This window comes from Brettanomyces bruxellensis, chromosome 9 (assembly GCF_011074885.1).
Source record: "Brettanomyces bruxellensis chromosome 9, complete sequence".
Lineage (NCBI taxonomy): Eukaryota > Fungi > Ascomycota > Pichiomycetes > Pichiales > Pichiaceae > Brettanomyces > Brettanomyces bruxellensis.
In genome coordinates, this window is record NC_054690.1 from 1,441,956 (window position 1) to 1,458,395 (window position 16,440).

The 16,440-nt window shown below is 36.0% G+C and overlaps 5 protein-coding genes across 5 annotated transcripts; 2 read left to right on the top strand and 3 right to left on the bottom strand.

Moving 5' to 3' along the window:
• Window positions 1–113: 113 nt before the first annotated feature.
• Window positions 114–2,513, bottom strand: BRETT_002488 (uncharacterized protein; the record flags this gene model as incomplete). Its single annotated transcript, XM_041281015.1, has 1 exon — window positions 114–2,513. One exon carries the CDS (start codon window positions 2,511–2,513, stop codon window positions 114–116), a length of 2,400 nt encoding a protein of 799 aa, XP_041138806.1.
• Window positions 2,514–2,842: 329 nt separating this feature from the next.
• BRETT_002489 (uncharacterized protein) lies at window positions 2,843–6,085 on the bottom strand (the record flags this gene model as incomplete). Its single annotated transcript, XM_041281016.1, has 1 exon — window positions 2,843–6,085. The coding sequence occupies one exon, from the start codon at window positions 6,083–6,085 to the stop codon at window positions 2,843–2,845; it is 3,243 nt and encodes a 1,080-aa protein (XP_041138807.1).
• Window positions 6,086–6,688: 603 nt separating this feature from the next.
• On the top strand, window positions 6,689–7,885 carry BRETT_002490 (uncharacterized protein; the record flags this gene model as incomplete). Its single annotated transcript, XM_041281017.1, has 2 exons — window positions 6,689–6,691; window positions 6,782–7,885. The coding sequence occupies 2 exons, from the start codon at window positions 6,689–6,691 to the stop codon at window positions 7,883–7,885; spliced, it is 1,107 nt and encodes a 368-aa protein (XP_041138808.1).
• A 103-nt stretch (window positions 7,886–7,988) lies between these two features.
• BRETT_002491 (uncharacterized protein) lies at window positions 7,989–8,891 on the bottom strand (the record flags this gene model as incomplete). The annotated part of the gene is made up of 1 exon (XM_041281018.1): window positions 7,989–8,891. One exon carries the CDS (start codon window positions 8,889–8,891, stop codon window positions 7,989–7,991), a length of 903 nt encoding a protein of 300 aa, XP_041138809.1.
• Window positions 8,892–12,753: 3,862 nt separating this feature from the next.
• BRETT_002492 (uncharacterized protein) lies at window positions 12,754–15,220 on the top strand (the record flags this gene model as incomplete). Its single annotated transcript, XM_041281019.1, has 3 exons — window positions 12,754–13,747; window positions 13,773–14,612; window positions 14,967–15,220. 3 exons carry the CDS (start codon window positions 12,754–12,756, stop codon window positions 15,218–15,220), a joined length of 2,088 nt encoding a protein of 695 aa, XP_041138810.1.
• Between the last annotated feature and the right edge of the window lie 1,220 nt (window positions 15,221–16,440).

The window sequence follows — 16,440 nt, forward strand, 5'->3', positions numbered from 1 at the left end:
TTTTCATTTCTCCCTGCTTTCTTTCTCTGTACCATATAATTAATTCTCTATATAGACTATAGTATCGCACCGCGAAAAAAAATCATCTTACCTATGGTAGTACGTAATTGACTTTAACCGTCAACATCCGTGACATCCCTAACTGCGTGTATTTTGTCAATCACATCCCTTCTTTTAGAGCTGTCCACGAATAGTGCTTTAATAATTTTGATAAGTTCTCCTGTTTCTAATTCGAAAAACTTGGCATCATAAAAGTCCTGAAGAATTGTCTTTAAGTTTGAAACTATTATCAGTTTCACTTGCTTAAGTTTGTGGTAGCTCTGTACTTTTCTTACATCAATAAATCCATCTGATAGTAGCAGGCTTGCCATATTTATTACGTCGTTTATCATCTCACCAAGTGAGTCACATTCATCTGATCCAATCTCATCCCGGGAAAGTAGTTTGTTGCTGATCTTGTCAAATAACGTGTTGATGATATTCAAATAGATGCTGTTCACAAGTTTTGAATTATCTGACTTAGTAATGTCAAGTTTGGATTGAATTTCCCCTAGCGTTTGTTTGAGATCTGTCTCAAATTCATCCATTTTCAGCCTTCTTTCTTCGTCGTCTGTGGCTTCACCTTCAAATAAATCTGAAGCATATTTATCCACAATATCTGATGCTTTTTGTGTATTCTCGATATTTAATTCATCCACAATTCGATAGCTCATATCAAAACATGTGCTCAAGTCAATCTTGTACTGTACACTAACCCCTTGAATAATAAAATTCAAATCGTTATAAAATAAAATAGGGCGTGGATAGCAATGTTGCATGTTGGCGCTCACTAACATGTAATAGCAGGTGATCAATTTTTTGAGTCCATTCCTGAACTGTGAATACGCATCTTCTAGTTGACCTTTGTCCTTGGTTGCATTCTCTAAATCGGCATATTGTTTATAATAGTTTGCAATCACTTCCAACACTTTATCAGCTATAATCGTCCTTTTATATAATAACACCCGGGATTCTGATTTCACTAGCTGTTCCTGTAGTGGCTTCTGAGACTCTGATACTTTTCCAATTGCTGTTGCAGCATTACTCGCCTTCTTCGTATCATTGATCCAATTATCTTCTTCTTCATCTCCCCAGTCATCCCATCCATCCTCTTCTTCTTCTTCTTCTTCCTTGTTTTTATTAACTACCGTAGCTTTTTCTGTTTGCTGTTTATCATCATCCTGTTCATCCCAAGCATTGTTCCAGTCGTCATTCTTGTCATCCTTTATTTCGTTATTTATTTCATTCGAATTCCTTTCAGAGGCATTTTCAACAGTTGGATCTTCATCTATAGTCTCTTGTATTATATTTTTGGCTTCAAAATATTCTTTGTACTTGCCATTTATCACGTTAAATACAATGTTCTTCTGTTCATTCATTGCTTTACTAATTAAATCATTGATCCATGTACTAATTAAATCGTCCATCCAAAATTCTATTTCGCACATTCCATCCCTGGACCAACCAGGTTGTGAAAGTAAGTCAGATATACCCTGCAATTCTTTTGGTGTTCCATTTCCACCATGCTCATCGGTTTGGGCTTTTAAGTAGCTCGACATTAGAGGATATATGTTCTTATCTGAAAATATTTCCATCTTCAACGAGCGTAGAATGGTTTTGCCTACGACGAACCTCAAATGTTTTAAGGGGTCGTATGATCGTGTAGTACCGTTATATTCAACTAGTCGATTAAAAAATCTTATCACATTTTCCACTGATTTAATGTAGTCACTAAAGGTTCCAATCTTCGAACCTATCTCCACATTTATATTTATTTTTCTCATATTTGCATTTTCAATTACTCCAGCAGAGAAGCCATTTTCAATTTTGTTTAGGACCTCTTCTGTCCAACCGTTAAATATTTTCCTGAAGTTGAATAATCTTGTTTCATCTGGATCGTCACTTAATGTATACCGATGGCATCCTTGTAGATATTCACTGAATTTCATATTACCAACCTTATCCGTATAGGTAACAGAAGAATTGCTTTGAAAATGAAGATAATTTTCTAAATTCCGCTGGATCAACTTTTCAATTGTCTGTTGATAAGTATTGAGCTGTTTCTCAATATCATCAATTATTCTTATATACTTTCCTTTCAATTGTAGATTTTCGATCAGTTCATTAATAGATACCTTTAGTTTGACATAATTGTTTATTATTTCAGAGAAATCAATATTTTCCTTTTCTTCGCCATCCTCTTTGTCCAATGTATTAAGGAACATTAACCTATCAACCAAATTCTTCACTTTTTTGAGCTCTTCGCATAATTGAAGTTGCATTGAATAGTCCACATCCAGACGTTGCCCTACATTATGTTTCAATGTTGATTCTCCTCCAATCTTGTCCCTACTCGCAGTAAGCTCTCTCGTAAATTCCGTTTCAAATGAGAGAGTAAATGAACTCATTTTCTGCTCTAACCCATCAAGACTACTCTCGAGTCTCTTTAAGTTTTCTTCTGCATCAATATACATGATTTATACTCCCCGTCAAAAAAATAGTCCCAGCAATTTATATTATCACTTTCAAATTGACGGTAGTGAAGGGAAAGATTTCAGTTTGATAGTTCAAAGAAAGAGTTGAAATAAACGGAGATGTTTACGTTGAAAAAAAAATCAATCGATAAAATAAAATTAAAAAAGTACCCTTAATTGACCATACTTTCCACTGGTCCTCCTATTTCTTGGGATCAACGATTAAAATAAAATTCATCGAAACTTCTTACAAATAATCAAATATACAACTGTTAATAATTATACAAATCTTAGCTAGTTCACAAAATGTAACAAATAAAAGGTAAATATCAAACAACCAAATACATGTCCATAATATCTTCCGCCAACTGAAAATTCTGATGGATGTTGTAGATCATGTATAAATTGTAAGCGGTCTCGATTTTGAGGTCGTACTTGTCATCATCTACCTCAATCTTAAGAACCTTTTCGTAAAATGAAATTGCAATGTTGTCCAATCCTAGTTGGTGGAATGCCCTGCCAACGTTATAAAGAACTTCCATTTTTTGATATGGATCATTCATATCCTTCAATTCAGCATATTCTTTTAAGTATGTTAATCCCTGAAGTATCTGGAAGTTTGTATTCAACGTTTTCCTCTGTGTTGATCGGTTTAAATTTGAAAGGGCGAGTAAAAAAAGAAGAGCAGGATCATTGTCAAAATTTCTGTAGAGCTTGACACAATAAGCAAGGGCCGAGTAGTACGACTTGTTAAAGTAAAGTAATGAGGCATAGATGTAATTAAGGAGCGGATGATTAGTGGATAGATCAACATTTTTATTTGTGATCGCTGCCATTCCAGTTATATCTTTCTTTTCCTTCAAGGAGTCATACGCTTTTACCTGTCTCAAAATGTATTTCTGAGTGGATGGATCAGCATAATGCTCCATATTGAAAGAATCCGGAAGATACGAGGCCATGAATATTTTTAATACAATAGGACAGAACTGATAGTCGTTCATAAGATTCCGGACCTGTGTTTGCGCTAAGTAATGATCTGAAGATTGTATACCGATTGATAATCCAACCAGTGTCGTTGTTAAGTTATAATCCTTAAAAACGTTCACATGCTTTGCAATGTCCAAAATGGCCATAGAGCTCTCTGTATCTTGCTCATACTGAGCAATCATAATAGCATATTTCATGAAAAGATTATACCATTGTTCGTATGTAATGCCTCTAAAGGAAGTCCGTTTAACAGCATCTTCAGCACTATCCATCTCTTCACTGAGAATTATCTCATTTTGAAGATATCTCATTCTCGAAAGTTTGTGATCAATACTAAGCTTCTCAGTCCTTTTCCGAAGACCCACATTAAATCTTTTGGCCCTTTCAGACGAGAAAAAGCATCTGTACATCGAAAAAATTTCAATTAAATCAGAAGTTAAATCTATCCAAAGCGAGGCAATTGCCTTGATATGGAGATTCTTTTCGCCAGGTCCGGGAACTAATCCAGTTCTTTCATCATAGCCAACCACTTCGGTGCTCTCTTGGTTATGAAGATTTTCCAAAAGTCTCATTATTCTCTTATACTGCTTAGTAACACGTAGCTCTGATTTTGCTACCCTGTTTTTAAGTTCAGCAGCAGAAAATGTGAGTTTCTTCTTTTTGTTTGGTTTCTTTTGTGGAAGATCTGCTATAAGTGCCTGATTATTCTTACTAAATATCCCATCATCATTTTCATAATTATCCTCCTCTTCCTCCTCTTCCTCCTCTTCCTCCTCCACTTCTTCCTCTCCCTCTTCGTTATGTTCCCGAGTTGTATCATTTGCAAGTAAATTTGACCGTGCAGATGCCCTTTCTTTGGTTCTTTGTTCCTTTGCTTCTTTATAAAGCCTCGAAGTTGTATCCATATCATTTAAGTAAAAGCAGACTTCTGCTAAAGCAACCTTAATTTCAACATCTTCTGGATTATACTCAAGTAGCCTCATATATGCTTCCTTCGCATTCTCGAAATCGCCTGTTTCTCTCAGGCATTTAGCAATCGCTAGAACCAAAGATGGTGTATTTTGCTCCTCAATATAAGATATTGGAATAAGAAGTTCGAGAGCCTCACCATATAAACCAAAACCTTCTAATTCCATTCCCACCTTCAAGTAAAGATCTGTCGTATCTTCAATAGGCTGATTTAAAAGAAAGTTAAAATGTTTCATAGATTCGGTAGTGTTTTTGGTATTGAGCCGAAAAAGTCCTAATTGCACTCGGATGTCGATAGGTAATGCGTAGTCTTTCTTTTTCTCATCAATTTTTAAGTTCTGAAATTTCGGAAAGTCAAATCGGCGTTCATCAAACTCGATATCAGTATCTGGCTTATTATCCCAAAATGTTTGGTCCTCTCGTTCCTCGATCCATCGTGCTATCTGACGTATCATTTTTATTCCCAGTGACCACGCACCTTTGTTACTGTAAAGCTCTGAAAGAATATTAAGCTCCGACCATCCAAATGGTACAGATTTCAGCTTTGATCTGCTTCTTCTTTTCTGTCTTAACCTTCGAAATGACATATTATCCTCAAGTATTTTCTTGTACATTGTAATTGCATCATTTACACGATCCTCATCAACATACACCTTTGCCAATTCACGAACAATTTTTGGCTCTTTTGGTAACACTGTTCTGAGTTTCAATAAGCTATCCGTAGCCCTCTTAAACCTTCTTTGTTCCCTATAAATGCAAGCTCGAGCGAATATTGACTCGTAATCCTTGTGGTGTGAAGATTTTATAGCCTTTGTGTAGCAGTAAACAGCTTGCCTTTGGTGGCCCAATTCTACGGAAAGTTCTGCTAATTCTCTCCAGAATTCGTAATCCCATTGATGAATATGAGCCGCTAAAAGCCAAAAGTTAGAACACCGATTGTAATCTCCTTTTAATCTGGCAATTTCTCCCAATGTTTTGTAAGCACTGAAATTCATTTTATCCATTTTCACAACTTCAAGGTAGAAGTTTGAGGCTTTATCAAGTTCATTTCGCACAAATGCTTCATTTGCTTTCCCCAAGAGAATTTTCACTTCGGGTGAAGGTTCCTCCCTTCTTATTTTCCTCCGTAGTGCTGCTAGACCACCTTTTTTCTTCGGTTTTTTGGCTTCTTTTCTCTTCTTTGTTTTAAAGTTTGAGGCTTCCCGCAACGCATTGATGAATTCGAATTCCTCATCTATATCTGACTCACTCAATTGTTCATCTTCTTCATCGGAAAATGCGAATTCTCCTTCATTTAAATCCTCTGAATCCCTTTCACTAGCAATGTTGCTATTCTCGTCATCCAATTCCTCGCCATCTTTTGCAGATCCTTCATCTTCACTTTCTTCATAATCTTCGTCATTCAAATCTTCATCCATCGCACTAGAATCAACGTCATTGAAATCCGTCCTTCTATTCTTTCTTAATCGTCTTTCATTTGGAGGCTCTAATTCTTCGTCATCGGAAAATATCACAGCTTCTTCATTATTCATAGTATCTTCATTGTCAGCATCTAAAAGTTCTCGTAATCTTGCAGCCTGCTCATCGCTTAGAACAAAATCGTCATCTTCCGCCATTTTGGAGCCTTAGAAAAGGTTGTATTTGGCAATTGCACGATTTCTTTTTGGATCAATAACAATTCAATAGTGTACCTTGTTTCGAACTCAGGGTGTAGAAACGCGCTTGAAGAACAACAAAATGATTTTGGAGAAGAGAAAAAAATCAAATGAGAAAGATCTTTCTTACAAGTCGCGTTGACAGTTTATTTCCAAACAAGTGAAGAGGTTTACTTCCCTTTTCTCTCCGTAGATAAAAATATAAATATTAGGTGATCAAATCAATTTATCGAAGGGTGTCATTATAAAGCCTATATAAAAAATATTTATTATTCATAAAAAGTTATTTCCCTACCCTTTCTGTAAATTCCCTGTTCCTGTGCTCTTTTTCGGCCGTCCACAATCGTCGCGCCTTAAATTATGTTGCTCCTTAGTGCACACCCCCTAGTTTCAAATTCTGATGTTCTCAACCCTTCTCTGTTTTCAGCATTTGCCTTTGATGAACGTTTCTTTACGACAAGCATTATCATTCATATTTTACCTTAGTTCTCTGGATACTGTCACTTCATTAAAAATTTGCATTCCTGCATATACTGGGTATATTCTCCGTTAATTATTTTAAAAATGGTAAGTATCTTAAATTAGATCACCTTTGATGAAGGACATATTTCCAATATTTCAGCGCACCTTACTAACGTACTGGCATAATATATTCAGTTTACCGGATTCAATGATTTTGTAAATGGGCAACAAGCTGGTTTCTTTCCTAATGCTATTCCGATTCCACAAACTTTCGAGGATTACTTCAGATGCTACCCGATAGCTGATATGAGTGATGCCTCCAGTAAAATAGAGGCGAATTACGGGGGCAAGGTTTTCTTGCCTCAATCAGCGTTAAACAAACTCACAATGTTAAATATAAGGTATCCCATGCTTTTTAAGTTAACTTCTGAAACTTCAAAAAAGTCAACACATAGTGGAGTGCTAGAGTTTACGGCGGAGGAAGGTCGTTGTTATATGCCACAATGGATGTTGGACACCCTTCAATGTCAACCTGGTACATTGGTCAAGATACAGACAACAGATATTCCATTAGGATCATTTGTCAAGTTAGAACCTCAGTCTGTCGACTTTTTGGAAATAACAGATCCAAAGGCCGTATTAGAGAATGCACTCAGAAACTTCGCTACCCTTACGGTCGGTGATATTATACAGTTACATTACAACAATCAAATTTACAAAATTAAGATTTTAGAGGTGAAGCCTGATTCAGAAAGCCAAGGAATATGTGTTATTGAAACAGACCTTGAAACAGATTTTGCGCCACCGGTTGGCTATGTGGAACCTGATTATAAAAAGCAAAAGGAAGAGAATGCGAAAATACGCAGAGAAAAGGCATTGGATGCTCCAGCTTTAAGAGGGGAAGGCTCGATGGCAAAACAGATACATTACGATAAACTACTGAGAGCATCAGAAGACAATGATATTAAATTTAAAGGTACAGGCATAAAACTTTCCGGTAAAAAGGTTACTAAGACCTCAGAGAACAAAGACGCCGATAAAAGTATCGATAAGCTTGATCTTTCAGGTTCATGTAAGCCTTTAAATCTTCCGGATGGTTATCTTTTCTTTGGATTTCCGGTTGTTCCATATAAGGATGATGTTGAAGAGGCCGAGGAGAAGCGTAAAGAGAAGGTTGATGTTTCTTTCAAGGGTGAAGGACATACCCTTCGCCACAGCAAGAAAAGGAAAGACAAGCGAAAGTCACATCTTCCCAAAAAAAATAAGGAGCATTCTCCCGAAACCATCGTAATAGATTAAGTGACCGGACACCCCATAAATATCTTTCCTATAGTATGTAATTTTCGGTCGTGCCTCATTGATACATAGCTCAAACATTATGGGCATATTTTAAATAAAGTTTTTATTCACTTGATATCGCTTTCTTAATTTTCAGTGTACTTATACTGAGGTATTCGTCAAAGGTCATATTATCATACAATTCAAAATTTTGTTTATTGTAACCATTCATTTTAATTGATCGAATAAGTCTTGATATCCTTGCCATTCCCATCTCATCCCACAATGAGTATGGTTTGCTATATGCAAAGCATGATGCCAAGACACCCGAAATGCTTCTTTTATATTCAACCTCGGCATAATGATATCGATTATTAGCGCTATTCAATGATGATATCTCAATATTTGTGACCTCCCCAAATATCCCCATTAAATTTTGAATAACATTTTCATCAATTAGTTTCGATGCACCTTTCCGATTCTTCCATTTCACATTTATAATGTATGGAAATCGGAACACCGAGTCTGATTCCTCTGGAGTATGTTCGTCTTTATTTCCGGTAACGTTTGGCTTCATTTGCCTTACTCTTTTCACTTTGTCAAAATTTCTGTGCAATAATTCTAGCTTTCTCATTCGAAAATTATTCCTATATGTTTCATCTCTATGGTACAACTCGTTTCTTAAAAGTTCGTCCTTTAGTGTACTGTTTCTCACGTCCCGAAGTTGTTTTTCATGTGACAATTGCCTTTTATTCACGATTTGATTGTTTAAGTATTCATCATACTTTATTCGCAAGTCAGGATCACTTAATACATGATAACTAACAGCAACCTCTCTAAATTCTAACTGTGCACTTCGAGACTTGTTTTTGTCCGGATGTAGTTCCAATGCTTTCTTTAAGTATGCTCTCCTTATCTTTGACCTATTCGGCTGCTCATCATGTTCTAATTCAAGAAATTGATAGGCTGTTTTGTTACGTGTCAAAAGCCATCTGTAATCATTATCATTTTCGTGTCCATTAGGCATGTTAATTGTGTAATAAGCAAATTAAAAGCCGGATTTTGATTAAAAGTCATATCACTTCCTGATCTCGTAACCCTCACCGGAATATTATTTATTCCTTGAGATTCAGACAGCCGATTTTAATATTAAACCTTCTCACGGCGCGATATTTAAAGGTCCAAATTTCCTGGTGAAAATTTTTTTCCTTATTTCAACTTATTACTTCTTTCTTCATTCAAAATAATTGTATTAACTAAGAATTTCAAGTCATACGATATCAGCCAGTTGGTTGATATCGTCTATGTCGTGAATTGTTTTTGAGAGAAGTTCTGTGTATATGAATTTGCGATGAGACATTTGTTTATGATGATAAATTTTTACTCAGCTCACTCTGAGTCTTTAATGAAGACAATTTTTTTGTTCCAACAAAACTATCCTGATAGCCAATGTTCATCCAAGCTTCATTTGCACTTGTATATGTCATTATATATATGCTTGAACCCTTTGCCTATGGTACTATGCTTAAAGTTCATGATGTGCTGTGATTTGTATAGTATGTTCAGTATCTTGAGTATCGTGTCAGTTTTAATTTTATTTTTGTTTGACATTAAAAATTATATGCTCAAGTTGTATTTTTTGCTAGTATTTATATCAGCAAGCTTCTAAACGGCGACTGTTCCGGCTTTAGAAGTAATACAGCTGTTTTTGATTTTGGTCTGCTGAAGTATTGGTGATGGTCATCATTTTTCGGTAGAACTTAGGTGGCACGTATTTTTCGTAATTATTTTTTGTAGTCCACCCGTATACGCGCATATCGTTTTTGCGCTATCGGGACGAGGTATATTAACATTGATTGGTTGCTGCTGAGCAAAGATATAAAGATTATTTCAGGCAAATTTTAAAGGAAATATCAATGATACTGTTGCTTTATTTATAATTGGATTTTGACAATTTTGAACTAACAGGATTGGGGCTATTTTGTGCAACTAATGTTTAACAGCATCAAGATGTAAAGTTTCATGAAAGTTATAGAAATTACTTGTTAGCCTGAGTATAATTAAATGAAGTAACAGGACAAATTGTTTGTTTCTGTCCATTTTAAATGGCCTCTCATTGTTAAATATAAAATTATACTTTTTATCGTTTGTGCAATGGAGATACATGGAATATGGAATAATTATTGTCGGACGTATGAAAATATCACCTAGTGTGTAATATTTTGGTTAATTGGTTTAAGTGTGACGCCGATTACTTTATGATGTTTGTGTTCTAACTAGTATTAAATGTTTCCAAGGCCAAAGAAATGAAATGTATAAAATAAAGAGATTAAGTATAAAGGTAAAATGAACAGGATAAAAAGGGGAAATGCACATACTTAAATACATTTAATCCTTATGAGTGAGGTTTTCTTGGGCATAAACAAGGCAGGGCAATTTTATGTAGACGCGACTGTCGACGTATATATTACATTATGTATTATTACCTCACTTTATTTTCCTTCGATTTTTACTTTGCTTTGCCAATTCGTATATAACTTGCTTCTTCTACGAAGAGAGGAGACCCGCTAGTTTATTTTACAATAATCTAGTTCGGCTCCACTTGATGATGATAGAGCAAAAAAATATATATTCTTTTTCTATGATGACACACACTTGCACAATCGGTAACATATTAAGGGACTTAGTATCATCGGGCATACCACTGTGTACTTTATAACCATACATTTCATATAATCAACCTTACAAGTTTCTGAACTTCCTCAATGTATGGAATTATTGTATAATAATGTTAAGCAATCATCATCAAGTGGTATTTATCGGAATGGAAGTAACATAATTAATATTACATACCCGGCAGTTAAAGCATTATATGCAATCATGTCATTACTCATATCACTAGGTGAACTTGAATTTATCTAATTGGATAACTCAGTTTACAATTCTTAAAATGATACTTCCTCTTATATTCTTAATAGAGTGATCAAAAAAGAAACATGATGTCCACCTTTTTTAATTTTAATATATATGTCGAATAATATTCAGAGATTAGTTCGCAGATAATCCCTCAGATTAAAGTGCAGATATACGAACTTTAATTAAACATTTCAGAGATTTTTAAAAGAAAGGAAATTCAAGAAAGTAAAAGGAGAATCAAAAATTCAATACTTTCATAATACGTATTATATTGTCACAAATAGCAGTCGTATTTAGAAAAATTGTGAGGGATCAATCAAGTACAAGTCACGTGTTATCCAAGTGGTTACGAAATAGTATGAGTGAAGAAACACGTGGGAATTATTCATTAAAATTGGACGACGAAGTGCAAATATTTTATTAAGCAGAAAAACGAGAAAACATTAAATGAATATTTAGTCTTTTTGGAAAACTCAAGATGAAGATAAGAAAGAACAAGTAACAGCTTACTGTAAAGTTAGTGTTACCAGATTTATATAGTATTTCGATTTTTTTGTGGTATGTAATAAAGAGTATGTATAATGATATAAAAGGGAATATCTTCACTTTATATAGATGTTGTTCTCGTATTAATCAGATGATATAACAATACCATCTTTCCTTACTTGAACTCCATTGTTCGAGAGCTTTATTGTTTTGACACTTACAGACCAAGAAGATAGAGAAGAATAATAAGAACCGAGATAAGAATAAGAGAAAAGATAACAAGAAGATAAAAATAAAAATAAAAAAATAAAAAAAATAAAAACAAAAAGTCATTCAAATAAATATAACATTACTTTAAATTATAAACATATACAAAGGGGTGCTTTTATCTATATCCTAGTGAATACAAACTAGTTGATTATTTCATTATACATTACTTCCGCACTTACTTAAATTACATCATAACATTCTAAAAACACTATTTTACAACATACAATACTTCATCTTTTAGTGGTTTTGTCGGACATATGAGAATATTACCTAGTATTAGGTAATCTATTATTATATGTCATTAGATTTATTTGTTTTGAGATCTGAACTTATTCTAAAATAACGAAGATTTAGAATAATATCTAATAGAGACAATCCTGGATAAAATGCACTAACTGTGTATGTTAGGGAATCAGCAGAAAAAATAATTATGCGCGATCATAATTCTGTTTCTGAGAATTAAATCCTTTTTTTTTATGTATGATTACCTCACTTTATTTTCCTTTTTATTTTTACTTTACTTTACCTCTTTTTATATAACTTGTTTCTTCTACGAAGGGACGAGACCCGATAGCCTATTTTGCAATACAACTAGTTCGACTCCACTTTGATGGTAACAGAGTAAAGGAAGTAAATTCATTTTCTTCTATGGTGATACATACACAATTGTTAGAATGTTAAAGGCATTAACATTATCACACAGACCACTTGGTACATTTATATCCACCCACTTAGGTAACCGACCTTACAATTGTCTGAATCTCCCCGACTGCTAGGTTCTTATTAGTTCTATTAAAGAAGGAGTTTGATAGCTAAAGCCCGGGAGTAACTCATAAGGTCTCTCTTAACTCCGACATGGCGTCACAGACAGGATAACCAATTTGTGTGATTTTTGTGAAGAGGCAGATGTGTATGCCATTTTTTTTTTCTTTTGAATTTAGTTGAGAATTCTACGAGAAGGAATTTTTTATTATGTCTACTGAATTTCTCTCAAGAAAAATTCTCACTTGATGAAAATATTTTCAGGTTATGCCTCCTGGGAAAATTTTCTAAGATCCGTTATGAGTGTTAACAGATTGGGAATTTATGTGAATTGCTGACCATATCGATTACATAATCTCATTCATATTATCTTTATCAGCTAGTTTTTAACCAAAGCTTCAGATATATTATCAGCTTAATAGATATACTTTCTACTACTTCATTAATTTTTCAATATGACTTCAAAATTTGCTGAAAACGAAAGGAAACTTACCGAGACCAGAATGTCTCAGATGGAGCGGAAGATCGAAAAGACGATGAAGATGTTAGCAGATCTCGATGTTTCTGGAGACGATACTAAAGAAGCGAATAGAAAATTGGTCAAGGACCAAATTGCCCCACAGATCCCGATGTTAAAAGATGGAGCTGCTAGGAGCAACGGTATTTTGTTCATTGAATATTACAATGCCTTAACTAGCGTTTTGGAAGCTCATGACTGTGGTCAGGTGAAGGTGCTTTTTGAAGCGAACAAGTCTGATTCTTGCAAAGGATCAACTGAAGCCATTGCCAACGAGGCGATTCGAAGCACGATTGACAGTGCTGTTTATGCGAGGTTGAGAAGACACCATTTGAGAATGAAGGGTGAATACCCTACTGCTGTTGGTCTTCTCCACATGTTGCGTGATCGCTATTGGGGATTGAAATATACATCTGAATCATTTATGAACGTTTTGGACGATGTCAAGTATGATGATTATAGGAAACCGGTTATTGATTATTTCGATATCATTGACAATATCACTACAGCTATGAAATGGTGTGGTTGTTATCACGGGGATACGGATATTTTGGCCCATCTTAGACCCGGTGTCGCTGAATCGATTAAAGGAAATTGTTCAGAATTTGATGAAATAAACGACTTAGTTGAATTTAAGAAATGGATCGAAAGAAAAGTCAAGTCTAAACGTAATGCTGCGATTGTTTCGAAGTCGCTTTCCAAGTCAATCTTTGTGACTTCCAACAAGCAAGGTTATTCCAGCATTTCGAAAAACAAGAAAAGACAAGAGCCGCCGAATAATAACCGTTCGCATGGATCTGATCATCAGAAGAAGGATCAATCTAACAAAGGCAAGAAGAATGAGAGGAAGGAGAATATGAATAATGTCAAATTGAGCGATGAATCTACTAATATCTCCGAGTTACAAGTCCTAGGCAGCGTGCCAATGGATAGTTTGAATACTCCGAGGCATTCGAGATTTTATCTTAATTGATAATGGCGCTGCCATTAGTCTCACAGGTCATAGGGAATGGCTACATGATTACATGCCTTTCCGCAAGGACGATAAAGTTTTCTCTGTTGGTTATGACGATAGTCAAAAGAAATTGGAAGGTTCCGGTAGGATAATCTTTAATTACATGGGAAATGTTCTTACACTCTACCTACACTATTATGAGGGTGCTCCTACTATCTTTTCAGAAGACGATATCAACCGTTGCCCTGAATGCCGAATTCAGACCTATTTTCACGATTTTGGTACCAAATCTCAGACTTATTCAAAGGTTCTCAATGTTGGAGATGAATGTATTCAGTTAGTTCAAGTTAACAAGCTATGGTATATACCAGGTGATTTTAATCAGTTTATGATTGGTGGAGGACAATTGCATATAAACAACTTACATCTTAAATTGGCTCATGCTAACCCTAGGCTAATCAAAAAGTCTATTAATCATGGGACGATTACTGCTTCGAAGAAGGAAATAAAGGAACTTGATGAATTGCTCAGCAAAGGTTGTGTTGATTGTATGGAAGCGAAGGCRAGACGAGCAAATGCTATAGAGGGTTCAAGAGACTATTACTTGCGTCCTATTCCTTTTGATGTTGTTTATTCCGATGTTTGCATTGTCAAGACGCACACGAGTGTTGGCGAAATGGGTTGCTTTGTTACTTTTAAGGACCAATATACTAAGTATACAACGGTTTTTATGATGAAACACAAGAGTGATGTTGCTCGTGCAGTTGATAAATACGTTCGATGGGTATCAAACCAATTTAGCAAGGAAGGATACAGAGTGCATAAAATCTTCTCAGATAAAGGTACTGAAATACTTAAATGCTGAATTGAAAACCATATTAGAACGTGAAGGTATTGAACTTCATACTACCTCCGGTTATACATCTGCGTCTAATGGTGTTGCTGAACGCTTGAACTTAACGATTATGAATGATGCGCGTGCCATGTTGCATTCTGGTAAAGTTTCTCACAATTTTTGGAAAGGAAGCTGTGCTATATTCAGTATTTGTCAGGAACAATCTCGTGAATGATAATATTGGAACCAGTCCGTCACTTAAACTCAAGTTTATGTCTCCCAAAACTAAGGATTTGCATATCTTTGGTGAACTTTGTGAGGTTACTTACCCTCCGAAATACACACCTAAGCTTGGGGAAAGGGCTRTTCAGGGCATATATCTTGGATGGAGCAATGAAACCTTTGGTTGCCAAGTCTTCATCCCGAATACGCCAGGAGACACACGTTACGGGTACATTTACGGATACACGCCATGTTCAATTTATGAACCCGTCTGTACTTTATACAGACTATTTTCTTACACCTCAATCACGCGTGGATGATTCATTGCAGTCACTTTATGATCCAAGAATTGAGATTTTTGCCGATCTATCTGCTGATGAATGCATCAAGTGATATTTCTTCTGAGGTGCCGAGTATTGTTGGATTATCTGAAGGTCAGAATGCGTCATCTATTCCTGTTGACAGAAAGCTCTACGACGATGCTGCTATGGAGAACCGAGCTATCTGAAGATGATGATCATTCGATTGTGACAGAGCCCACATTGCGTGCTGGCAGTCCAATTGTATCCAGTTCAGACGATGACTACGAAAGTGATTCTGACTGGGTGCCAGATTCAGATGATAATTCAGACATACTGTCTACTACTTCTTCTACGTCTGAGGACTACTCTGATGATATTGAGAGCGCTGCCGACTTACGTGAAGTCTCAAACTCAGAGGAACCTCAGACTATCCAAGCATCAGACGAGAAGCCTACAGCGGAAACTACTATGCTTTTCGACTTGGATGCAGGAGATCACTCAACTCCTCAACTGCATTACAGGAAGCCAAACTTTAAGAAGCCTGCCAAGGGTACTAAACCCAAGAAAGTTTCATCGAAGCCCGCTCCTAATGCGAAGCGTTCACCTATGGTTGGTCATGCTGGTAAGATTAAGGGAGCGAAGCATTCAATGCCCCAAGCTCCTAAGGAGAACGTTAAAGCTGAGAGATCTACTGCAACTTCTACTGACGACAACCCTGTTGTCGGTGGAAAGGAATCGAACAATCTTGCTACTTCCAGAGTGACAGTTCCTGAAAATATGGAAGCACTGAGCACGTTAAATCGTCCGTTGCCCGTGGTCGAACCTGAGAAATTTGCAGTTTCTGATTCACCAAGTTTAAATGCTGGTGAAAAGGATTATCAGAGACTAACTGGACAACAATCACACGGAGTCCAAGCATCATACTACGACCAGGCATCTTAACATCCCTTTACAAGCAGAACATGAAGATGATCGAGCATTACTCAACTCGTCATTGGATGGAGAAGTCAATCACTCTAAGTTACCTCAAGTTACTTCACCTCATGATACTTTGGCGGACAAATCCGGATCCTCTGGCCATAAGATATCATTTCAAGTGATTCCTGCGACTTCTGCTGGTGAAAAAGTGAAGACCGAGAAGGGTTCAAGCCGTTTGAAACAAGTCCAAATTCTCTTCCTTAGAGCCTTTTAGGACTGGAACTCGTTTATCAAGAAAACATACTTATGATGATCTTGTGAATGGGGACACCCGTTCCTCGGTGCCGTTGATTAACAGCACTCCTGGCGAATCTTCTGCTCCTGAGCGTACCT